The sequence below is a fragment of the Colobus angolensis genome, unplaced genomic scaffold (assembly GCF_000951035.1).
Source record: "Colobus angolensis palliatus isolate OR3802 unplaced genomic scaffold, Cang.pa_1.0 Scaffold182, whole genome shotgun sequence".
NCBI classification, from domain to species: domain Eukaryota; kingdom Metazoa; phylum Chordata; class Mammalia; order Primates; family Cercopithecidae; genus Colobus; species Colobus angolensis.
The window spans coordinates 1,318,344-1,343,614 of NW_012114955.1; the positions used below are offsets into that span (position 1 = coordinate 1,318,344).

Consider the following 25,271-nt stretch of genomic DNA (forward strand, 5'->3'; position numbering starts at 1 on the left):
TTACACTCCCTATCTTTTGGAGTTTGGGTACAAGTGGCCAGCATTAATGTTAAATGGAGATCATAAGACTGATCAAAGACCTTTTTTATTTGAGATGGATTCTTGCTCTGCCACCCAGGTTGGAGTACAATGGCATGATTTCGGTTCACTGCAACTTCCACCTCCCAGGTTCAAGTGATTCTCCTGCCTCAGCCTCCAGAGTAGCTGAGATTACAAGTGTGCATTACCACACCTGGCTAACTTTTTGTGTTTTTAGTAGAGACCAGGGTTTCACCATGTTGGTCAGGCTTATCTTCAACTCCTGACCTCAAATGATCCACCTGCCTCAGCCTCCAAAGTGCTGGGATTACAGGCATGAGCCACCACGCCCAGCTGATCAAAGACACCTTGTGGCAATAAGATACTAAATTACAAACAAGATCTGAGGCCACACAAGGCAAGAGTTAAGTCACATCTATAGCCCATCAATCTTTATTAAACTGTCAAAGTTATGGTTGACTCTGACATAGCACCCTTAACTTAAACATTCCTTTCTGCTAGCCCCAAGCTTTTTGTTCCTTTAACCAACTGCAGATTAAAGAATCTCTGAATCCACTTATGACTGGTAAGCCTCCACTTCAAGACAGCCCATCTTTTTAGACCAAACCAACGTGTATACCTTCTGTATTTTGATTTATGTATTTGCCTGTAACTCCTGCATCCCCGAAATGTATAAAACCAAACCACAATCCCACCACCTCAAGCATACTTTCCCAGAACTCCTCAAGACTGGGTTTTCCTGGGCTGTGGTCACTCATATTGGCTCAGGACAAACCTCTTTAAAACATTTTATAAAATTTGGTTTTTGCGTTACCACTGATATAGTGAGACTCTATTAATTCTGAAATACTTATTTCTTGTATGCAGTTACTTTGATAGCATTATTAATTTTAATAAATTCTTAGTGCATTTTCTTGGGTTTTCTAGGTAGATAAAAGATCTGTTAATAAGTAATTTTGTTTTTTCATTTTTAACATGTAAACACCTTATATTTGTTTCACACCTTCCTTAATTGGACTTACCTTTTTCAATGCCATAACCTGAACAGAACATAGTTCACTAAGACATTCAGTAATCTTATCCAAAGGTAATCGGGCTAGGACAAGTGCTGTCCCTGAAAAACAAAGGAAGATACAAATGAAAAATAAATGCTGAATTGAGGTAACTCAACCGGTCTACATCGTATCAATGAACAGAAAAAGCAAACTGGTTTGGTTCCATTCTTTTAAAAAGATCAGCATTGTTTTTTAAAATTGTAACACTTTGTTATTTACAGTTGTTTTTTCTTTATTTGGCTCAGAAGGCTAACACTGACTAACACTTACAACTGAAGTTAATATTTGTCAAAGACTTTTAAAATCTCCTTCGTAAAGCCAAGGGCAAAGCTATTTTAAAATGTATAACCATAGTGTAATGTTTCTCAGACTTCCCAGAGATGCTGATTTAGTGGGTCAAAGACAGTCTTTATTTTTGATAAGTACTTCCGGCAATTCTTATCATAAGAGAAATTCTGACATAATGCTTTTACAAGAATGGGCTGAAATTAGAGATTTCACTCTTACACCATAACACTCTCTGTGAGGTTATAAGAGACATTTTCTCTGGGCTTCAGTTTCTTTATGAAATAAGTGACTTGAACAGCGAAGTAACAGTTAAATTTGCCTTTCTTTTTCAAAAAGAAAAAAAGTTACAAAAGCCTCCTACCCCCTTCTTTTTCCCTCCTAAATAAATCTTGACTTAGAACTCCTTAAAACAAAAAACAACAGAGGCAGTTAGGTTCAAGCAGAGACAGACGGCCCAGACCGTTCCTACTCAGCCTCCCTCTTCCCCATTCTATCCCCACCAACTGCTGAAACACCTTCCCCAAATCCAAAGGATTACATATTAGCCTAGGTCCCTTCTAGGTCAAGAGACACCTTGAATATAATTTTTTTTTTCCCTTAAGTTTCATTCCACAGAACAGTAATTTATCCCTATACCTTCAAATTTGAATAAAAAACCAGAGTGAATCATCCTGGTCATCTATAAGCCATAAATGAGTTAGACATTCTTTTCTTTTTTTTTTGAGATGGAGTCTTGCTCTGTTGCCCAGGCTGGAGTGCAGTGGCATGATCTCGGCTCACTGTAAGCTCCGCGACTTTTCTTTAAAACTAGGAGGGAAAAGCCTAATTTCAGCATGATTTTCCTTTTAATTAATTCCTATAGAAAAGTATGTTACTTTAAAAAGTTTTCAGCCAGGCATCTCAGTAGTTTGGGGGGTCAAGGCGGGAGGATCACTTGAAGCCAGGAGTTCAAGACCAGCCTGGGCTATATAGCAAGACCCTGTCTCTATTAAAAATTTAAAAGATTAGCTGAGCAGAGTGGTGTGCACCTGTAGTCCTTGCCACTTGGGAAGCTGAGAGAGGAGGATCACTTGAGTCTAGGGGTTCAAAGTTATAGTGAGCTATGATCTGCCACTGCATCCCAGCCTGGCAACAAGCAAGACCCTGTCTCTAAAATAAATAAATAAATAAAATTGAAAACCATTTTCCACATCTATTAGATACCACTGAAATTTGGGAGGCCACATTGCACTATAGGTAAGACATCACTTCAATATCAAGGTTAAATTCCATTAGAAAATGACACGAATATTTGACTCTGATTTATCTGTGCCTATGAAAGGAAACAACAAAAACCCAAGGTACAAAAAGAAAATCTGATATAAAAAAGCACAGTCATACTAGCTGGTAAGGAATCTGGTCATATGAATGACAAAGGACAGAATTCACAAATAAGGTCATCTACTCTTGCCAAGGCTAATTGTTTAACAAGTCACAGAGGCTTAGAAGATACTACACAGGTTATTTTACCCAATCCTTTAATATACCTCAATCCTCTCTAATTTACCAGTGATAAGAATTTCATTACCTTACAGGGCACTGCAATCTGTGTTCAGAAAGTATGGTTAGAAAGTGTTTTCTTCCTAGAGCCAGTATATGCTTCCCTATAAATGGCTGACAAGTGACTACTCATAAAATAAATATGATCCTTCTTTTATAAGACCATCTTCCAAATATTTAAAAATAGCCACCATGCTTAAAGGCTGTTCTAAGTCTTTTCCCCTAGCCTTAATAGCTCTATTTCTTCTATTAAGTCTGAGCCTCATGACAATGGCTGCTCTGGATAGAGAATCACTGAGCTGATCAGTAATGGTTAAAGGCTGCTAAGAGACCAGCACCCCTGATTTCTACTCATGGCACTGATCCACGTATACTACCTTTCAACTCCCACTTACCTCTTTGGTATGGCAATGCCTCTTTGGTCTCCCTTTTTATTCTTCCAACTTAAAAAGCAGCCATGTTTAGCTTGAATATGTTGTCTCTACCCAAATCTAGGTCTGTGCTATACATACTACAAGTAGTATTAATTAATTATATCACCTTAAGATAGTCCAAGAAAAGAATGCATGTACATATAGTCAACACTATCCCCTCTAGTGGAAAAGCCACCTTCCCCATCTCATAAATTCTTATCACTAAGCCCATTGCAACTGAAAAACTGGGATATTACAGATGTAAGATTACCCCAAGTAGTGGTTTCAGGTGACTATTAGTGGTTAACATCAAGTAAATACCTTTTAGCAAGCCCACAGCAGCTTCTGGAGACAACAGGAAGGAATCAAGGGAACGGGCAATCTCCAGGAGTCCATTAAAGTGCTGAGCCATGTGATCTCGGCAGACAGAGCAAATGTTATGAATGGCTTTGGCTGCAGCAGAAGCCAGGGGCTTTTCACACAGGCCTTTCATCAAATAGCCCAACACAGGGTCTAAGAAGAAAAGCCAAGCAGAGATTACATATCTGAAACTAAAGGAAAATTTCTAGTTTGTTAGAACAGAGGTATACTTGCTTTTCTTTTTTCAAAGCAAAAGAACCCTTTTAAAAAGTGAAATGTGTTCAGAACCACAATAAATAAAACACATAAAAATGGAGCTGATCTCACTTACATATTATCAACAGGCCCTGAGTCCCAGCTATTTCGTCTTCCACTTCTTCCCTCACGGTAGTCAACGTAACTCCCAGGGATTCACAGAGCAGTCTGTAAACCACTGACTTAAGAGCATATATGGCAATCCAGGTATTAAGAATATGGTGATGTAAGAAAGAATGCAAAAGCTCAGGGAGTTACAATTATACCGAGAGATGAATTACTTGGTAAAACAGCCTATATGAATCAGGACAAGGATAGCTGTCTAAAGCTGAAATTTTTATACTTCTTTCTAGTTACAAAAGGCCTTAAAAATAGGCAGATGAATCTTTAGCACTTCTAGATGAATTAATTCACTATGTTTTAATTTTGCCAAATATAAGTGTTCCAAGAAAGTTTATTATAAAGTTGAATTTCTATAGAGCTAATTCTACTCATCTTTTTTACCTTCTTTTATAAAGATAAGAATGCTTTTCTATAGGGAAAAAAACCTTAGAAAAGCCATATATTATTTTTGGGGACAGAGCCTCAGTCTGTCCCACAGGCTGGAGTACAGTGGTGCGATCTCAGCTCACTGCAACCTCCATCTCGCGGGTTCAAGCAATTATCCTGCCTCAGCCTCCTGAGTAGCTGGGACTATTGGCATGTGTCAAGCCCGGCTAATTTTTGTATTTTTAGTAGAGATGATTGTTTCACCACGTTGGCCAGGCTGGTCTCAAACTCCTGGCCTCAAGTGATTCGCCTGCCTCCGTCTCCCAAAGTGCTAGGATTACCACTGAGAGCCACTACGCCTGAGCAAAAAACCATATATTGTTAAAGGTCATTGTGAGTACTTTATATTGACCTTGTAGCAAACTGTGAAAAAGTGGAAAGAATCAAAAGAATAACATCTTTTTTTTCCTTTTTTTTTCTTTTTGAGATTGAGTCTCGCTCAGTCACCCAGGCTGGAGTGCAGTGGCACAGTCTTGGCTCACTGCAACCTCCCGCTCCTGGGTTCAAGCAATTCTCCCTGCCTCAGCCTCCTGACTAGCTGGGATTACAGGCATGCGCCACCAAGCCCGGCTAATTTTCTTGTATTTTGAGTAGAGACAGGGTTTCGCCTATTGGCCAGGTTGGTCTCGAACTCCTGAACTCAGATGATCCTCTAGCCTCAGCCTCCCAAAGTGCTGGGATTACAGGCATGAGCCACCGTGCCTGACCAAGAATAATGTCTTAAAGCCCATTTAAAACCATTATGTCCATTTCTAGTCTAATGATCAATACAATGCCCAAACTCAGCACAATCTGCCTACCTTCACCAAAAGAAAAAAACAAAACCAAAACCTCACCCTGTTTAGTCTAGGAATCAAAAGACCTAGAATCTAGAAGCTAGCCCAAGCAACTCTAATACTGTAGACTTCTGTGACTCCCAAATTGGGTATTTCTAGTTTTGACTATTCGGAGTATGAACATAGAGCAATCTGTCTACTGCTGAGGCACAAACCTGAATGAGATACTGCAAGGTGGCACTGAATGATACATCTTTTGATAAGAGTCTGCAAGTCAACCTAGATTTGCTGCTTTCTGGACATTAACTGAAGTATTAAAACAAACAAACAAATCTACTGTTCCTTGGTGGAAAAATGGTTCAGAAAAGAAAGCCAAATGTTGAGCCAGATAAAGTGCAGAAATCTAAGAACTAAAAAACAGTCATTTTGAAATCACTTAGAAATAGTACGCTGGGCCAGGTGTGGTGGCTCACGCCTGTAATCCTAGCACTTTGGGAGGCTGAGGCGGGCAGATTACTTGTGGTCAGGAGTTTGAGATCAGCCTGGTCAATATAGTGAAACCCCGTCACCGCTAAAAATACAAAAATTAGCAGGCGTGGTGGCACGCACTTGTAATCCCAGCTACTTGGGAGGCTGAGGCAAGAGAATCACTTGAACCTGGGAGGTGGAGGTTGCAGCGAGCCGAGATCGGGCCACTGCATTCCAGCCTAGGCAACACAGTGAGACTCCATCTCAAAACAAAAAAAGAAACAAAAGCAAACAAAAAGAAACAGTACGTTGAACTTAGAAAGCACCTCAGTGTATAGAAACAAAGAACACATTCACTCTTTTGAGCATGTGTTTCAGTCACTAAAAACAGATACGTAAAATAAAATTAAGTAAAAAGGCAATAATAAAGATATACATAGGAAACACATCAAACTGAATGATTTAATACTAATCACAAATTTTGGCATTCCTAAAATTCTCAGAATGTATCCCTCTTAAATGTCAGGGCTTGATATATATTAGCCTGGATAAGTTATTTCGTCTCTTTGGGCCTCAGTTTCCTTGTCTGTAAAATGAGGAGGTTAGAATAAATGATTTCTAACTTTACCTTCAATTCTAAAGTTGTTACTTATGATTTTTAGTTATTTTTTCAAGTCAATAAGGACAGCCAGAGGCTATACAACAGTCTCCATTTTAATTTGCAGTTATTTAGTTTTGAATAATAATTCTTGGTTTTTAAATGAAGCATGTATTACAAGTGAAAAATTACCTCCTTTGCTTTGGTCCTTTAGTAGCTTCTAGTATGTTAAAACTATAAGAAAGTCTGATTAGCATATGCCAAAGACTAACAGAGACAGAAATGTTCATGCTTAAACAGAGTACTAGAAGCAAACTGTTCAGTGTTTCCCTATCTGTAGACTAATCTTTCAAAGGTCTTTCTCCTAGATCAGATTATAAGTGTTACATCAACTAAGCACTAACTTACAACATATTGTTTACTCTCAGTTTCTATAAACACTCTCGTGTTAAAAAAACAGAAAGGAAAACTCAAGCAAAAGTAAGAGATGAGAAGAAAAATCAGAAAAAATGACAAGTTAAGAAGTGGCATAGGAGAGAGATTACACATACCAAGGAACTGAGGATTTCGATCAACGACTTCACTCATCTCTCCAACCAATTCAATGCTGGTGTATCGCACAGCCGTATGTACAGTCTCTGGGAGGCGGACAACTCCTTCTAGGACTTCCACAAGTGTTGGATTGTTCTCCCTGAGTATAGGCGGTAAGTACTCACAGTTACTGATTTCAGAGGTTATATTCTGGCCAAATAACAGGCTGTGATGACACACAGCATTACTAAAGAGCTTCTTTCTAAATAACTATTAAAATAAAAGTACTTGGTATTTGTTATGAAAGATTTTCAAATCCTCAAAAAAGAGGAAAAGATAGAAATGAAAGATATTGTTTCAGGAAAAGCATACTGGCTCCTTAATATTCTGAATGCCAGTAAAGTGTCTAAAGACACATTAAGGTGGAGAGGCAGACATTTACTGTGGATGAATGTCTTCTTTTAAAGAATCTATTTTATTTCGTCCTATAGCTGCAGCACCTAGAACAGTGCCTGGCACATAGTGGGCACTCAATAAATATTGCTGAATGGCTAAACAGATGAATGAATAATTCTGATAGACCACTCTTTGTTGTTATTCTCCAAAGATTTCTTACACCTGGATATTGGAAACTTTAAGAACAGGTAAGTATGGGTAGCCAGTTCACTAACTGAAAGAACAAGAAAACAAGCTGCAGGAATAGATTAAGTTGCCCCGATTTGGAACATGAGGGAAAATTAAAGTTAACCAAACATTTTCCACAGCTCCATGAGTTTATCTGTTCCCTTTCCTTCTCCCTCTGCCTCCGACAAAACATACTGGCTAAACGCCTTTTGAGTAGAGTGGAGGATGCCCCCAAAGTGGCAGAACTTAATCCAGAAATGAAAGATGTTTAAAATGTAAATAATATCCTGGATTAGAGCAAGACCACCCTCTGCTGATAAGCTAGACTATTAAGTCCTTTTATATGCACTAAGAAATTATAATCATGCAGTTGGCTTGAAATGCAGATAAACAAAAAAATATATTGAATCTCTCATTTATGCCTTATGTTTCCTAGGGACACTAAATCAATTAATGAAGACTATCTAGGCATCATTTTTCAAACTAAGACATATTAGTTAGAATATTAATGATTTTAATAAGCTTCAGACTTGTCACAGACTTATTTTAATAAGCTTCAAAATGACACCAAAATGGGTTTAAGAGTCAATAGTGTGGTATATAATTAAGGACCAGGACTTCTTAATAGAGAAAAATAAACCTATTCAAACTCCTTGAATATTTACTGGATTAGAAACAATATCTCATTGACGAGGCCCTGAAAGGCAGCTAAGAAAGAAGCACTGTGCTTTTTATAAATATCTGCCTTAACCATCTCTCCAATCAAGACTGAATATAGAGCTTGACTGCAGGTATCACGTCACAATTCAGCGTGGCAGATATTAACATTGATTTATATACTCAAGGCACAAAGTATATTCTGTCTCTAGGGCTTCATACCATAAATAGAATTTCTATGCAATTAGAAGTAAAATTTGAATACTTTGAAATTTTTCAATGGCAATAACAAAAACGGTAACTGCCCTTTAGATCTGGCTCTTTTAGGTGAAAAGGTGCCTAGGCCTTGCCTCTCTGGAACTCAAAACAATGTAATTAATTTTGTAAGGATAACTTACCCAAGGTCACAAAAGCAGAAAACCCAAATTAGTGTCTATTCAACTGCTTTTAAGCAAATACCAACAATTAAACAGTCTAACAAATTCTTTACCATACCAACTTTCACAAGGGAGCCTCAGTTGGAAAAATAAATCAGCATTCTATTCCTAGCATCAATAATAAAATAATTTCAACTCTAGGAAATGTTAAAACATGGTATCAGCAATTCAGGCGACCCTGGACTAAACACTAGAAGTCAGAAGACTAGACAGCACAACAGAAGTAAGAAGTTCTAAAAGTCTCAGGTATATACCATATAAGGAAAAAAAATAGTGTAATTTTCCTTCCTCTTGATATTTAGAGTTCCCAGCAAAAGACTTATGAGACACTCACGGATCAACACTCTTTGCTATAGCAGCCATGATAAAGAGAACCGCTTCTGTCACCTCCCAGGGTGGGTTGCCTTCTTTCAGAGTAGAATATAACTAGAGAAGAAGAGGTGGATTATGGATCCATTAAAAGGAAAACAGAATGCCAAAACAAACAAAACAAAAAATCCAGTTAAAGTAAATCCTGCTCCTTGTTTCTAAATCTAATTATCTCTCAAGCCAGATGAGAATATTATTTTCATTTTTTTTACATCATTACTAACTAGGAATAACTATTTTAATATTTGAAATAAACCCATTTAGACTCCCAAGAGTTTATCAAAATTATCATCTGCCCCCAGAAAACGACTACTATGAGAAAAACAAAACACAGTACATGAGTGTCTTTTCCTGATAATAACTGATAAATACATAAACACACTTAAAATAGAGATACAATGCAAATCCTCTACATATGTATTGGCTTTACAATTTCTATTGTTTTAACTACTTGTCTGCATCAGCACTGGTAGTACTGACTGAATTCCTAAAAAGCAGCTGTTTAGAAGCACCTATCACAATACTGTATCCAAGCAGAATTTATTTTTTTAAAAAAGGTACACCTAGCAGAATACTCTGAGATGTTCTGGTCCAGAATTTCCCAGATTATATCCACCTACAGAACGTGACTAACTAATATTTTACAGTCAAATAACAGACACTGCTAGGGAAGGCAAAATTAAACAGCTTTCTTGTTATACAACTTCATAGAGCCTTTAATATACTATTTACACCATTTCCTAATTTTAATTAATGATATAACTTTTTTTGGCAAAAAACATCTCATGGGGTTGGTGTTCCACAGACTGTATCTTGACCAGCATTGATAATTTACATAAATTTGTAAATTAAGTCAAAGGATTGAGAAGATCAAAGGATTTCTCAAAGCCATAGGGCTAAAGAGAGAAAAGCTGAAATATCTGAGCAGAGGTCATCTGTCTAAGATCCAGGGATCTCATTTAAGTGGCTTTCTAAGAATCCCCAACTCTTCACAGATGGGTCAATAAGCATGCTTTGCTTAATATAATGAAAATAGTTATAATGTTATTAACATTTTTTAGATTGTATGACTCCCAAATATACAAAAAATGACTGAGTTACCAAAAAAAAAAAAAAAAAAAATTGGTTACTCTTCAGTATTGCCGTGATAAAGCTTCCAAAGTAGTATTTCAGAGCTCATTAGAGTATAATCCAGCAATATGAAAACCGCCTGAAATTATACTAATGTTAAGTGATATGGAATGATGATGACTGTAACCTTATGAGGTAAAATGTTACTCACTGATTGTCAGGAAAACCTCTGGACTATGAATCTTCTACTCTAGCACAGTCACCTCTGGGATGAAACTGCACAGGAATCTAACCGTAAGTGTGGACAAAGATAATGCCAAATAACTAAAAGAGTTACGAGGAGTTGGTACGTAATTACTAAAGCAGAAACACTTGCCTATTGTTCCTGGCTAGGTCCAAATTCCCTGTAAGTATCCTAGAGGCTTTAGTGCTTATCTATGATCTTCTATTCCAGCTGTACAAGTGGAACAGCAATCATTGCTAGCAGAGAGAGTAAATCATCCATAAACTGCAACTGACTTGTAAAATGTTAAATAAACATAGCTACTATATGCCAGGCAGTGTGCTAGGCACTTGCATATCTATTATCTCATTCAGCCACTAAGATTGAAGAAATAAGATGGAACATTCACAGAAGACACAGAAGTGAACACAATTAAGGCGACTAGTAAAACTGGAAACAATCTCCAAATAGGCTTACCTGAGCAAAACACTCCATAGACCCTATCAAGAAAATCAAGTCCTTTACCAGGTCTGATACCCTCATCCGAAACTCCCCAAAGTCATCAGTCTCCTCAGGAACCCCCTCCTAAAATTTCAAATCAGATAACATTTGTTTTAAACTCACTTCGGCTTTCAATGACCTCTATAAAATCAAGACCAAAAAAACCATTAAACAGTCAAGTTTCAATGAACAGAAGTTGCCTAAATCATGAGGGTATTTTATTTTAGATGGAGGGTTTCCCAAACTGTGAGGTATACCAAGTCAACAAAACCTATTCTCTGCCTTTACCATGAGAAACTATTTGGTCTGTGTGTGTGTTTCGTATTTTATTTTTATTTTTTTGAGACAGCGCCTCACTCTGTCGCCTAGTCTGGAGTGCAGTGGTGCAATCTCTGCTCACTACAACCTCCACCTCCCAGGTTCCAGTGTTTCTCCTGCCTCAGCCTCCCAGGTAACTGGAATTACAGGCACAGGCCACAACACCTGGCAAATTTTTCTATTTTTAGTAGAGACAGGGTTTCACCATGTTGGCCAGGCTGGTCTTGATGTCCTGACCTCAAGTAAGCTGCCCACGTCGGCCTCCCAAAGTGTTAGCCACCATGAGCCAGCGTGCCCGGCTGTGTTTTGTATTTCTAAGCTACAGCTTGTTCTGTTGTTGGAAAAATGTGGCTTGGTGAGAGTGGGAAGTGACCTGGAAGAAGTAGTAAATTAACTGATAAGCCTATCTAGAGAAGGTCAGCTCTTTAGTGCCAAACAAACCTCTGAAGATTTATGTTTCAAGATCTACCAAAATCAACCACTGTCACAATAACTTCACACAGAAAATATAATTTTATTTTCATTTTTGAGACAAGGCCTTGCTCGGTCGCCCAGGCTGGAGTGCAGTGACTTGATCTTGGCTCCCTGTAGCTTTGACCTGGGCTCAAGCAATCCTCCCACCTCAGCCGCTGAGCAGCTGGGACTATAGGTATGTACCACCACGCCTGGCTAATTTTTATATTTTTTGTAGAGTTGGGGTTTTGCCATGTTGCCCAGGCTGGTCTCGAACTCCTGAGCTCAAGCAATCTGCCTGCCTTGCCTCCCAAAGTACTGGGATTACAGGCATGAGCCACACGCCTGGCCTCAATTAATTTTTAAAATTTTCTGTAGAGATAAGGTCTCACTATATTGCCCAGGCTGGTCTCAAACTCCCGGGTTCAAGTGATCCTCCCGCCTGGGCCTTCCAAAGTGCTGGGATTACAGATGTGAGCCATCATGCCCAACCCAGAATTTTGAACTTAAAAAAAAATTCATGTAGGTGGACAGATATATAAAACTAGCATAGTAAAATATGAATAGTGGAATTTAGGTGGTAGGTATACAGATGTTCTCTATGACATTATTTCATGTTTGCTGTGCATTTGAAATTTGTCATTAAAAAATTTAAACATCATTTATATTCCATGGTTTCCTATTACAAACACTTCTGTATCTTTTCTATACTGACACACTTCTGTAAGTAAACAAAGAGTTAGCAATTATAAGATGGTTAAAGGCATGTATGAGAATCTTGGGCCCAAATACCTGGGAAAAGCCCTTAGTACTATTGAGAATTGCTAATCTAGTTCAACCTCCTTGCTTTAAGATGAAGAAATTAAGGTCAAGGAATGAGGAGGAAATGATGGCTATCTCAGATGAGATAATGGCTAACATTATAAAGCACTATACAAATTATAAAGCACTATACACTTACACACGTAAGAAACTACCCGCAAGGGAAATGGTGCCACAGAATCAGCAAAGGCACAAAAGGGATCAAGCACAAAGCCATTTAAACCAAAGGGGCCCTGCTTTATAAATCAGGCTTCCAAATAAAATGTAGCTGAAGACAGGAGTCATCACTTTATTTTATTTTTTTGAGACTGAGTCTGGCTCTATTGCCCAGGCTGGAGTGCAGTGGCACAATCTCGGCTCACTGCAACCTCCACCTCCTGGGTTCAAGTGATTCTCCTGCCTCAGTCTCCTGTGTAGCTGGGATTACAGACACCCGGCACCATGCCCGGCTAATTTTTCTATTTTTAGTAGAGACGGGGTTTTGCCATGCTGGCCAGACTGGTCTCAAACCCCTGCCCTCAAGTGATCCACCCACTTCGGCCTCCGTGTGGTGGGTGCAGTCTGAAAACCATTAGACTAAATCATGACTAAGGTTGTGTGGAGATACAAAATACCATGACTCCAACAAAATACTAACATTAAAATTAAGAGAATAGCACGTGGGATTTAAATTGTAAGCAATAAAACTTACTGCAGGTCCTGGATTAAAGGACAGATTCAACCAACCAACAGGATAAAATAAATGTGGCAAAATTTGAAGAGATTAAGCATGATGTTTGAAGAGTTTTCTAATAAACTAATAATATTTCTAGTATTTTTTCTAAGCAAATAGATTTCTATATTCTTTTAAACTATAAAATGAGTATAAATAAGATTTTTAAAATGTGTATGTTCGTGGGGCAAAATCATACACACAAATATTTCACTTTTGTATTAGTTTTCATCTAACCACTTATTTTCTACTATTAACAAGAGTCAAAATTTTGGTTGGGCGTGGTGGCTCATGCCTGTAATCCCAGCACTTTGGGAGGCCGTGGTGGGTGGATCACAAGGTCAGGAGATTGAGACCATCCTGGCTAACATGGTGAAACTCCGTCTCTACTAAATATACAAAAAAGCTGGGCATGGTGGCGGGCGCCTGTAGTCCCAGCTACTCAAGAGGCTGAGACAGGAGAATGGCGTGAACCTGGGAGGTAGAGTTTGCAGTGAGCCAAGATGGCGCCACTGTACTCCAGCCTGGGCGACAGAGCAAGACTCCATCTCAAAAAAAAAAAAGAGTACAAAATTTTACATTCTGATTTTTCTCTTACCATACCATCATTTCACTACCTTTTAATTGCTCCATCAAGTTGCTAAATCCTAACTCTTCTTATATAATTCATATAACTCTTATTATACTGCTGTATATGGGTTTATAATTTTTACTTTTATAGATAACATTTTGTATACAAAATAGCTGTTTTTTTTTTTTGTTTTTTTTTGTTTTTGAGGCGGAGTCTCGCTCTGTCGCCCAGGCTGGAGTGCAGTGGCTGGATCTCGGCTCCCTGCAAACTCCGCCTCCCGGGTTCACGCCATTCTCCTGCCTCAGCCTCCCGAGTAGCTGGGACTACAGGCGCCCGCCACCTCGTCCGGCTAGTTTTTTGTATTTTTTTTAGTAGAGACGGGGTTTCACTGTGTTAGCCAGGATGGTTTCGATCTCCTGACCTCGTGATCCACCCGTCTCGGCCTCCCAAAGTGCTGGGATTACAGGCTCGAGCCACCGCGCCCAGCCAAAATAGCTGTTTTTTCTTCTGCAGATTTAAGATAAATTCCTAGGAAAAGAATTACTGGTTTAGCTGGAGTGTTTTTTGTTTGTTTGTTTTTGTTTTTTCCTAAACAGGCCTAACAGATTATACTGGTACTGACTTCTTCAGTATAAGCTGTAGAGTGACAAAACCTGCCAATCCTCCCACCTCAGCCTCCTGAGTAGCTAGGACTACAGGCGTGTGCCACTAGGCCTGGCTAATTTTTTTTTTATTTCTTTTTGTAGAGACAGGGGTCTCTCTATGTTGCCCGGGCTGGTCTTGAACTCCTGGCCTCTAGCAATCCATCCACCTTGGCCTCCCAAAGTGCTGGGACTACAGACATGAGCCAGGGTACCCAGCCAGGTTTATTATCTATCTTCTCAGTTCCTTTTCAAGTTGGCACTGACAAGAGGAAGAAATTAAGATTTGAAGAGGTAGAGAAGGGAACTTACATGGTCTGGTTCCAGCTGGCAGTGTCGAGCCAAGGCGTGAAGCAGCCTCTGAATGTAAGCTTTGAAGATGCCATGAATAACTTCATCATTAGTTTTGTACAAATGCTCCCCCAGTCGGTACCAAAAGTTAAATGAAATTTCTACTACCTGTTAGGTTAAAAGAGATGATTTATTTGAATGGGAAAGGAATAGAATAAGAAGACATTTTATTATCACCACGACCATACAGGAAGAAAGATATATTTTTAAATAATATGAGTGGAGTCAGTTAAGAAGTCACCTTTTCTCTAGCAGATTTATTATTATCTCCCCAAATTGTCTTCCCACGTTAGGCCCAAATCTCCATTTAGAATGACTGGCTTTACATTCCATTTAGTCCTGAGGTAATGCCTCCAAAAGTACACTGAATTTTGAATTTAGAGAAAAGGGTAACAGACACGGAAGTCTTTATTTTTATTTATTTTTTAGAGACAGAGTTTCATTCTGTTGCCTCAGCTAGAGTGCAGTGGCACGAGCACATCTCACTGCTGCCTCTAACTCCTGGGCTCAAGCGATCCTCCTGCCTCAGCCTCCCAAGTAGCTGGGACTACAGGTACACACCACCAAGCTCAGCTAATTTTTTTTTTTTTTTTAGTAGAAACAGGGTCTTGCCATCTTGCCCAGGATGGTTTTGAATTCCTGCCCTCAACTAATCCTCCCACCTAGGTCTCCCAAAGTGCTGGGACTACAGGCACGAGCCACCGCGTCCAATTTTATTTTACTTAAAACAAATTTCAGCCAGGTGCAAAACACCATCTCTACAAAAAATACAAAAATTAGCCAGGCATGTAGGTGGCACATGCCTGTATTCTCAGCTACTCAGGAGGTTGAGGATGGAGGATCACCTGAGCCCAGGAGGCTGAGGCTACAATGAGCTGTGATCGTACCACAGCATTCCAGCCTGGGCAACAGAGTGAGACCCTGTCTCAAAAGATATATATATTTTCTTTAGAGACAGGGTCACCTAGGCTGGAGTGCAGTGGGGCACAATCATAGCTCACTGCAGCCTTGAACTTCTGGGCTCAAGTGATTCTTCCACACAGCCTCCTGAGTAGCTAGGAGGACTACAGGCACTTGCCACCATGTCTGGCTAATTTTAAAAATTTTTCTGCAGAGACAGGGTCTTGCTCTGCCACCTAGGCTGGAGTGCAGTAGTATAATCATGGCTCACTACAGCCTCAAACTCCTGGGCTCAAGCGATCCTCCCATTCAGCCTCCTGAGTAGCTGGGATGACAGGTGTGTGCCAGCACACCTAGCTAATTTTTAAAATTTTCTGTAGAGACAAGGTCTTCCAATGTTGCCCAGGCTGGTCTCGAACTCCTGGGCTCAAGCAATCCTCCCACCTCAGCCGCCAAAAGTGTTAGAGGTTATGAACCTCATTAGAGGTATGAACCACTATGCCCAGCCAGAAGTCTTTTTTATTCATTCATTCATTCATTCATTCATTCATTCATTCATTCATTCATTCATTCATTCTGAGATGGAGTCTTGCTCCGTCGCCCAGGCTGGAGTACAGTGGCGCGATCTTGGCTCACTGCAACCTCCACCTCCTGGGTTCAAGTGATTCTCCTGCCTCAGCCTCCTGAGTAGCTCGATTACAGGCCCGCGCCATTACCCCAGCTAATTTTTGTATTTTTAGTAGAGACGGGGTTTCACCATGTCGGTCAGGCTGGCCTCAAACTGCTGACCTTATGATCTGCCTGTCTCGGCCTCCCAAGGTGCTGACAGGCGTGAGCCACCGCGCCTGGCCAGAAGTCTTTTTTAAAGTATTTTTCTGAGACTTCTGAAATCACTTTATTGAATATTTGAGATTCAAAATCATCTGTAACTCCTGAACATAACTGATTCAGCTTCATGTCACTTTTATTCACCTGTTTTCTTGAGTGTGACAGAAAGGGAGAAAAGGCCTGGGATTTTACTCGTAGCCTCTTTTCCACATGGCACTGTTTAAAGGAGTGATGACTGTGTGGGGTTACATTCTCCCAGAAATGTTTTGGGTTCCACTCAAATCTAGGTATCCTCATGACATTATGTAAAACAAATAAACCTTGTCTTGCATGTGATAACAGAAAATGGGTCGAGAGTCACAGGACCACTGTGCCTAAGGCACAGTAAGAGGGTCCCTACCATCCTTTTCCCATCAAGGATCCAAAACAGAGCTATTTAAAACAGTGCCCAACTTGGGAGCACTTCTTTCTCACTTTTTTCTTTTTTTGAGATAGAGTTTTGCTCTTGTCGCCCAGGCTGGAGTACAGTGGCCTGATCTCAGCTCACTGCAACCTCTACCTCCCGATTCAAGCAATTCTCCTGCCTCAGCCTCCCAAGTAGCTGGGATATTATAGGTATGAGCCACCTCGCCCGACTAATTTTTGTATTTTTAGTGGAGACAGGGTTTCATCATGTTGGCCAGGCTGGTCTCAAACTCCTGACCTCAGGTGATCTGCCTGCCTTGACCTCCCAAAGTGCTGGGATTACAGGCGTAAGCCACCAAGGCCGACCCTTTCTCATTTCTTATACTATAAAACTTCTCAAATAAATGAGATTTTAAAAAATCTAGCAAACCTCGGTAGGTAGGGTGTCAAGGATTCTGAATGACAGAGACCCTTAAGTCTTTTCAATCCCTTTGTCATTCTCATCCATCATTTGGAGAAAAATTGGGGATGTTAAGACTTGTGGAGGTATAGTTAGAATTTGGTGTTTTTTAGCTGTAAAGCTCTAGAGAATAAGTCAAGCTAGACAAGGGGTTCACTGGAAAGGCTTGCTTTCTAACGAGTTCCTTGAGGGGTCTACCACAGTCAGCCTAGCCAACCAGGTAAGAAAACAGAAATGGACACAACACAGAAACCCAAATATAATTTTTTTAAAATTCCAAAACAGAGGAAATCACATTAATTAAAAACAAGACTATAATTTCTCAACAATAAAAAGCTGGGCATAAGGTAATGAAATATAGATAATATGCAGCACACAACTTGGAGAATAATGGCCTTAGAATAGCATAAACACTACCTCATATTGAGGATGTCCTGCACAGATAAGAAGCAGCTCCAGAGTTCGGAGGTCCCCAAGACCTTGGCCTGGAGTACAAACAATTTTTTCAAGAAAAGTTTCACATAGTTCAGTGAAAATACGGCAGTAATTCAGAACTCTGTAGAAGACAGGCGAATGAGAACAACGAGTTAGAAATCTGGATATTATAAGTATATACAGGCACAGTTAATCAAATAAATAAAAGGTTCCTCAGTCTAAGAGACATCTAGTGATTATTTACTATGTTGTATCACAATCCCCATGACAGACACCTTTACCTAGATCATACACTCCTACACATGTGATTTGATTTGTCAGTTCAAATTCTCAATTATTAAAACATTTGAATAAAAATTCCCATCAAATCACACTTGATATTTTAAAATTTGTCTCTAATTTTTAAAGCCTTACCATTTCTATGGTAATTCTACAAATCCTGCATCCAATTTGCCACTCTCGGTTCAGAGGAGCGTAGTAGAGTGTCTTTAGGAAGCAACTATCTGTACATTTACAGAATCACCGAGAATCACAAATGACAGATGAATAATAAAAAGTGACTTAAAAGAATGACCAGACTGTAGGTAAACCCAGGGCTCCAGACTTAAACAATTACTCACTTGTCTAAATCTTCACGTGCCACAGCCATATGATAGGCAGTCTCCAACGTCAGCACTCCCTGAAAAAGTTGCATAGCTAATGGCAAGTTAGTCTCCACATTCTCAATGGCATAGAGAGCTGAGCATACACAGTCTGAAGCAGCTTCATGTAGGTTAGATGAGGTCTTATCCTGTTGCTGGGGAGGTAGCAGGAATAGGGAAGCAAGAAGTATGATCACTAAGGAGTGATCTACAGTTGGCCCTGCATACCCTAGGGTTCAACCAAGCATCAATAGAAAATATTCAAAATATAAGCAAATAATAATACAATGAAAAACACAAATTTAAAAATTACCCTATAACAACTATTTACATAGCATTTACATTGTATTAGGTATTATAAGTAATTTAGAGGTTATTTAGAGTATATGGGAAGAGGAGGGGAGGTTATATGCAAATACTGCACCATTTTATATAAGGGACTAGGGCATCTGTGTATTTTGGAAACTGTGCACAGACGGGCAGGGGTAGTGGGTGGTCCTGGAACCAATTCTTTGAGGACAGTGATGGATAAGTGTAATAGGAAAACAATTAGAGCCTCTTTCTTTCTTTCAATTACAGCCTCTTTCTGAACATGTACTTTAAATGTGTAACAGTCAAGTCATAGGCTTCCATGAGAAAACATCCATCAATCTTCCCAATCCTATTTCTGTTTCCTTATATGTCAAGCAAATCAGTCTTTCTATCCCTAAGTCATGGTCATATCATTTGTAATCTCCATGTTCTTGTTCACACCAGGCCCTCTAAATGGAATGCCATGTGTTTCCTACCCTATTCTAGTGTGTGAAAATCTTTTCCATCCTTTTTCTGATATTCAAGTGCTACCTAAAATGAAAGGGCTCAACAAGTATCAAAGACACATACCTAAACACATCATTGTGAAATTTCAGAATACCAAAGTTAAACAAAGGTCCAAATGGAATGCCATGTGTTCCCTACCCTATTCTAGTGTGTGAAAATCTTTTCCATCCTTTTTCTGATATTCAAGCACTGCCTAAAATGAAAGAGCTCAACAAGTATCAAAGACACATACCTAAACACATCACTGTGAAATTTCAGAATACCAAAGTTAAACAAAGGTCTGTAAACTTTCTGGGGAAGAGAGAAGGAGGTAATAGTAACGAGCAGAAATCAGAGTTTTCCAACATTTCATTAACAATGATGCACGCTAGTAAAGGAGAACAAGGCCTCTGAACTTTTGAAGGAAAATAATATTCAACCTACAACTTTGTAACAAGCTGAGCCATCAATCAAGATTGAAAGCAGAATAAAAATAGTTCTCAGTCATGCAAAAATTCCAAGTTTACTTTCCATTATATCTTTCCTGAAGATGTTATCTGAGGGGGTTTGAAAGAAACAGCTAACCTAATCCAGAAAGCACAGTAAAGACAAGTCCCAAGACGGCAGGGAGTAGATCTAAAGAACTGATGCAAATCAGAGCAGACCAAAAGGGCCAAGAAGGGAATCCTCCAGGGTTTCTAGTGAAGAGAGTACAGTTGAGAGGTTAAATGCACTTAGGAAGGGCATATTAGTCTTCCTTGAATAATTTTTTTAAAAGGATATTTAAAATCTCCAGTGGGACAAAAAGCTATACAAGCAGGTTTGGGAGAGCACAAAGATGCAAATTATTCATTAGGTTATTCTTAGATTGAATAGTGGGTTCAAAGATTCTCATTATATTACCAAGTTATTAAAAGGTAAGTGTTCGAGCTGGGCACGGTGGCACACACCTATAATCCCAGCACTTTGGGAGGCCGAGGTGGGCAGATCACAAGGTCAGGAGATCGAGACCATCCTGGCTAACATGGTGAAACTCTGTCTCTACTAAAAATACAAAAAATCAGCCAGGCATGGTGGCACACACCTGTAGTCCCAGCTACTCAGGAGGCTGAGGCAGGAGAATCATTTGAACCCAGAGGGCGAAAGTTGCCGTGAGCTGAGATTGCGCCACTGCACTCCAGCCTGGGTGACAGATCGAGACTCTGTCTCAAAAATAAATAAATAAATAGTAAGTGTTCATACTTATTCTTTTGTATATATCAAGTATTTTAATTTTTAAGTTTTTTTAAAAAGCTATTGGGGGAAAGTTGTACAAGAAAGTCGTGGTCCAAACATAAAGCAAATTAAAATGTGACATGGGCCAGGTGTGGTGGCTCACATCTGTAATCTCAGTATTTTTGGGAGGCTGAGGTGGAAGAATCGCTTGAGGCCAGTTCGAGACTAGCCTGGGCAACAAAGAGAGACCTTGTCTCTAAAAAAAATTAAAAACTAGCCAGGCATGGTGGCACATGCCTATATCCCAGCTACTTGGGAGGCTGAGGCAGGAAGATTGCTTGAAGCCAGGAGTTTGAGACTACAGTGAGCTACGATCATACCAACGGAGCTACTCCAGTCTGCACAACAGAGAGACACCCTAACTCCCTGTGACACTCCCCCAAAAAGAAAAAAAGTAGCATGATTTTAAACCACTGAATGAATGTAAAAATGAGAATACATTTTACCCTGACCCTAGATAAACACTCTTACCAGTGACAGAGGGGTCCTGACACTGGATCCGTAGAGGAGATAATATAATCCTGGCATACTACTTAACTGCTTCCTTACTCCAATCCCAATTCCCAGAAATTACCACTGTTAAGTTTGAAGTATATTCTAGACTGTCCTCCATTTATATGTAATCACATGTAAATTTTTTAAACAAAAGTGGGACATGACTTTATTTACAGTGATTACTCTTCACACTATTTGTTGAGGTGGTAATAAATATTATCATTATTGAGGAAGGATACCAACATACATGAAGACAGACAATGGCAAGCAAAACAATGACTGGCATCCTAATTTTCCTGAGACTTAGCTTCTGATGCAAAAATGACAGCAGAAATACACTACCACTGACAAGTCAAATGTCTCCTTGAAGAACGTCTTTCTTTTCTTTAATTGACAGTGGCATCAATCTAGCATCATGGTACTATCTTCTAAGTAACAGTGCATCTGCATACATTCAGAATACATGCAGCTTCCATACTAATACATCTTCATTGAAGGAAACCCTCCAGCAGAAAAAGACAGTTTTTCACCTCTCCAAACACCCCTTCAATAATATTTATGCTTGAGATAATGTTATGTTTCTTGTTCTAAAATGTAATCGTATTCTAATGACTCCCTACCTCCTATCTACCAAGACTATATTACTAGGCACTGCTACTTTCAAAGCTTAAAGAAGAAACACACAAGTATATAAAAATACATTAGTACTTACTCTACTAATCTCAAAAACCCAAATCCATTTTGCACATACAATGATGTTTAACTAATCTCAACTACAAAGATAGTATCTTCATCTGTAATTGTCTCTGGGAGCACTAAACATAATTTTTAATTCTTTCTGTTCTGTTTTTTCCTAAACTTGTGATGCACATATAATTACATCATGGAAATGTCTAGGATTCAATGACCATTATTGAAATACATAATTTTATATTTTATATTTTTAAAACGAGGAAAAAGATACCAATGGTTATTTGAATTTTAATATGTAAATTATGTATCAGCATATAAGATTGTTTTCTTCTTAAACATAACTATACCCTATTTTGAGTTTTAAAACTGATACTTCTAATTTGGTACCTGGTAGCAAGGAATATTGCTGTGTTCTTAATACACGCCTTCTAGTTACTGTGCAAAAATTTGAAAACACTGTTATGTCCCAGCAGGTTAGTTACGAAGTGACTGGCAGAAATACTTTGATAAATAAAGTCATTACTTACCAAAACCTCAAAAAGGAGTGCTAGTAATTTATTGTTAGCCATGAAGTTACTGTCCAAAACTCCCAAGTTAAACCAACTTCCCAAACAGCGAAAAACCTTCATAAGCATTTTCTCATCTGTTCCTGCTTTTTCTACACAGGTCATCTGAATAGGGAAAAAAACTTAAAATGAATAATGTTAATCTATATATTTAAACCATTATTACAATCACCTTACAAGTATAATAACGAGAAGGATGGCAATAAAACAGCCAACAGTTAAAAGTGCTATTTAAGTGTCACTGTCTTTTTTTTTCCTTTTAAGAGAGAGGGTCTTGCTACATCACCCAGATGGGACTACAGGCATGTGCCACTGCATCCAGCTAGGCACCACTGTTCTAAATACCACTAATCTACTTAATCCCCGAAATGGTTTGGTTCTGTGTCCCCACCCAAATCTCATATCAAATTGTAATCCCCAGTGCTGGAGAAGGGGCCTGGTAGGAGGTGACTGAATCATGGGAATGAACATCCCCCTTGCTGTTCTTTTGATAGTTCTCACGCGATTTGGTTGTTTCAAAGTGTGTAGCACCTCCCCCTCCTCTCTCTCTCTCCTACTGGCCATGTGAAGATGTGTCTGCTTCCCCTTTACCTTCCACCATGATTGTTAAGTTTCCTAAGGCCTCCCTAGAAGAAGCCTGTACAGCCCACAGAACCGTGAGCTGATTAAACCTCTTTTCTTTATAAATTACCTTGTTTCAGGTATTTTTTCTTTCTTTCTTTTTTTTTTTTTGAGATGGAATCTTGCTGTGCTGCCCAGGCTGGAGTGCAGTGCCACGATCTCCGCTCACTGTAACGTCCACTTCCCTGGTTCAAGCAATTCCCCTACCTCGGCCTCCCAAGTAGTTGGGATTAGATGCACATCACTACACCCAGCTAACTTTTTTGTATTTTTAGTAGAGACAGGGTTTCACCATGTTGGCCAGACTGGTCTCAAACTCCTGACCTCAGGCAATCCGCCTCGGCCTCCCAAGGTGCTGGGATTACAGGCATGAGCCACTGCACCCAGTCTCAGGTATTTCTTTATAGCAGCATGAGACTGCACTAACACAATTCCCAAATACAACTTTATAGGTAGCTACTATTATGGTCTCTACTTTCTCAATGGGAAAACTAAGGTACAGAGAGATTACAGACTTACCCAAGTTGTTTCAGAAATAACTTACTAATTTCTTAGTTCCCACTTCTGCATTAAGTTTGTATTATCCAAAAAATTATAAGTAGTTTACTTATTTATATACCTGGTTGTCACAGAATAGATACCTAGAGTAAGCTAGGCATACTACTGTATATTTCCACAAGAAAAGCTAATGTGTCAGCTTTGGCAATAGAATAATAAACATGTCATCCCACAGAAAGTGATACTACTATAAATACTATAAAAAAGATAAAACAGAATTAGACTAAAACTCATTGTTTCTCCTTGTAGACTGTTTTTGTGATATATATTTTTTCCAAACTAAAATGTAATGCATCTTTTTCTAGACAAAGAATGTTTTAAAATAGCTCTTGCAAGCAATGAGTTAGAAATGTAATTTTCATGCGGTTCAGGAGGCATGAGAGTGGGGGTGAAATCCCATAATGTATTATTAAATCAGATCTAAATATTGATATTTGTGGTTACAATGCAGATATAAAACGCACAGGAAAATTCTCCAAGTTCAAAGCTTCATCTACTACATAAATCTACATTGAACATAACTGTCTTTATTATTGTGCTCCAAAGAATGCTAGGTTGCTAAGATGAAGAGAAGTGAGAGGTTAATGAGTGACTGTATGCCAGCTCATTCCCACAGAGGGCTATTTAAGATATTCAGGTCTGGGCCGGGCACGGTGGCTCATGCCTGTAATCCCAGCACTTTGGGAGGCCAAGGCAGGAGGATCACAAGGTCAGGAGATCGAGACCATCCTGGCTAACACGGTGAAACCCCGTCTCTACTAAAAAAATACAAAAAACTAGCCGGGCGAGGTGGCGAGCGCCTATAGTCCGAGCTACTCAGGAGGCTGAGGCAGGAGAATGGCGTGAATCCGAAAGGCGGAGCTTGCAGTGAGCTGAGATCCGGCCACTACACTCCAGTTTGGGCGACAGAGCGATACTCCGTCTCAAAAAAAAAAAAAAAGATATTCAGGTCTGGGCCGGGGGCGGTGGCTCATGCCTTAATCTCAGCACTTTGGGAGGCCAAGGCGGGCGGATCACGAGGTCAGGAGATAGAGACCATCCTGGCGAACACGGTGAAACCCCGTCTCTACTGAAAAAGACAAAAAAATTAGCCGGGTGTGGTGGCGGGCGCCTGTAGTCCCAGCTACTCAGGAGGCTGAGGTAGGAGAATGGCGTGAACCTGGGAGGCCAAGCTTGCAGTGAGCCGAGATCGAGTCACTGCACTCCAGCCTGGGCAACAGAGCGAGACTCCGTCTCAAAAACAAAACAAAACAAAACAAAACAAACAACCTTTCCTTCTCAGAAGACAGAAGAAAGGAAGTCCAAGTACATCAATATACCTGATTCCTTCTATTTTTTCTCTCTCTTCCAGGCCATTATATTTCAGTGGGAGGAAGAAAAGTACATGACAAGCTGACCAGTCATTCTAACACTTAGACTTTCAGACTCTGTCTGGGGGAAAAAAAAAAAAAAAAAAAGAAGGAAGAATGGCAGGAAAGGAAAGAACTGAGCTCTTGCTTTAGAGGGGAAAGTACTCGTAAAAAGTCATCAGAGGCTGCGTGCAGGGGTTCACGCCTATAATCCCAGCGCTTTGGGAGGCTGAGGTGGGAGGATTGCTTGAGCCCAGGAGTTCTAGACTAAACTGAGCAACAAAGTAAGACCCTGTCTCTACAGATTAAAAAATAAAATAACACTTTAAAAGTCACCAGAAAACACACTAGATGAGATGAGAAAATGTTGCAAATATGGTTCTGGCCCCATTAAGTTCTTCTAGTTATTTTTTACCTCAAGACTTTCTTTGTTCCCCTGAAACTCAGAGAGAAAATATTCACGGATGCCAGGCAGTTGCCTAGAATCACTAAAATGGCCAGAATTTTTAGAAAAGAGTATGACACTAATATATGCAATATATTTAAATATGTGATACATAAACTAATAAAGGCACAGGAGCACTTAATTTCAAGGCTGAAAGTAGAGTAAGTTCCCTTAACATGAA

The 25,271-nt window shown here is 39.5% G+C and overlaps 1 protein-coding gene across 3 annotated transcripts in view; it reads right to left on the bottom strand.

Moving 5' to 3' along the window:
- TNPO3 (transportin 3) overlaps positions 1 to 25,271 on the bottom strand; it is a 100,713-nt gene that overhangs the window by 29,659 nt on the left and 45,783 nt on the right. For 2 of the 3 annotated variants that reach the window (XM_011939575.1, XM_011939577.1), the window contains 9 exons: positions 22,079 to 22,222; positions 18,270 to 18,445; positions 17,632 to 17,770; positions 14,583 to 14,729; positions 10,730 to 10,837; positions 8,924 to 9,015; positions 6,892 to 7,031; positions 3,656 to 3,847; positions 1,062 to 1,153 (listed from right to left, as the gene is read on the bottom strand). In XM_011939575.1, the coding sequence (XP_011794965.1) occupies positions 1,062 to 1,153; positions 3,656 to 3,847; positions 6,892 to 7,031; positions 8,924 to 9,015; positions 10,730 to 10,837; positions 14,583 to 14,729; positions 17,632 to 17,770; positions 18,270 to 18,445; positions 22,079 to 22,222 (1,230 nt within the window). The remainder of the gene's footprint in view (positions 1 to 1,061; positions 1,154 to 3,655; positions 3,848 to 6,891; positions 7,032 to 8,923; positions 9,016 to 10,729; positions 10,838 to 14,582; positions 14,730 to 17,631; positions 17,771 to 18,269; positions 18,446 to 22,078; positions 22,223 to 25,271) is intronic. The other variant, XM_011939576.1, reaches the window with a different exon arrangement.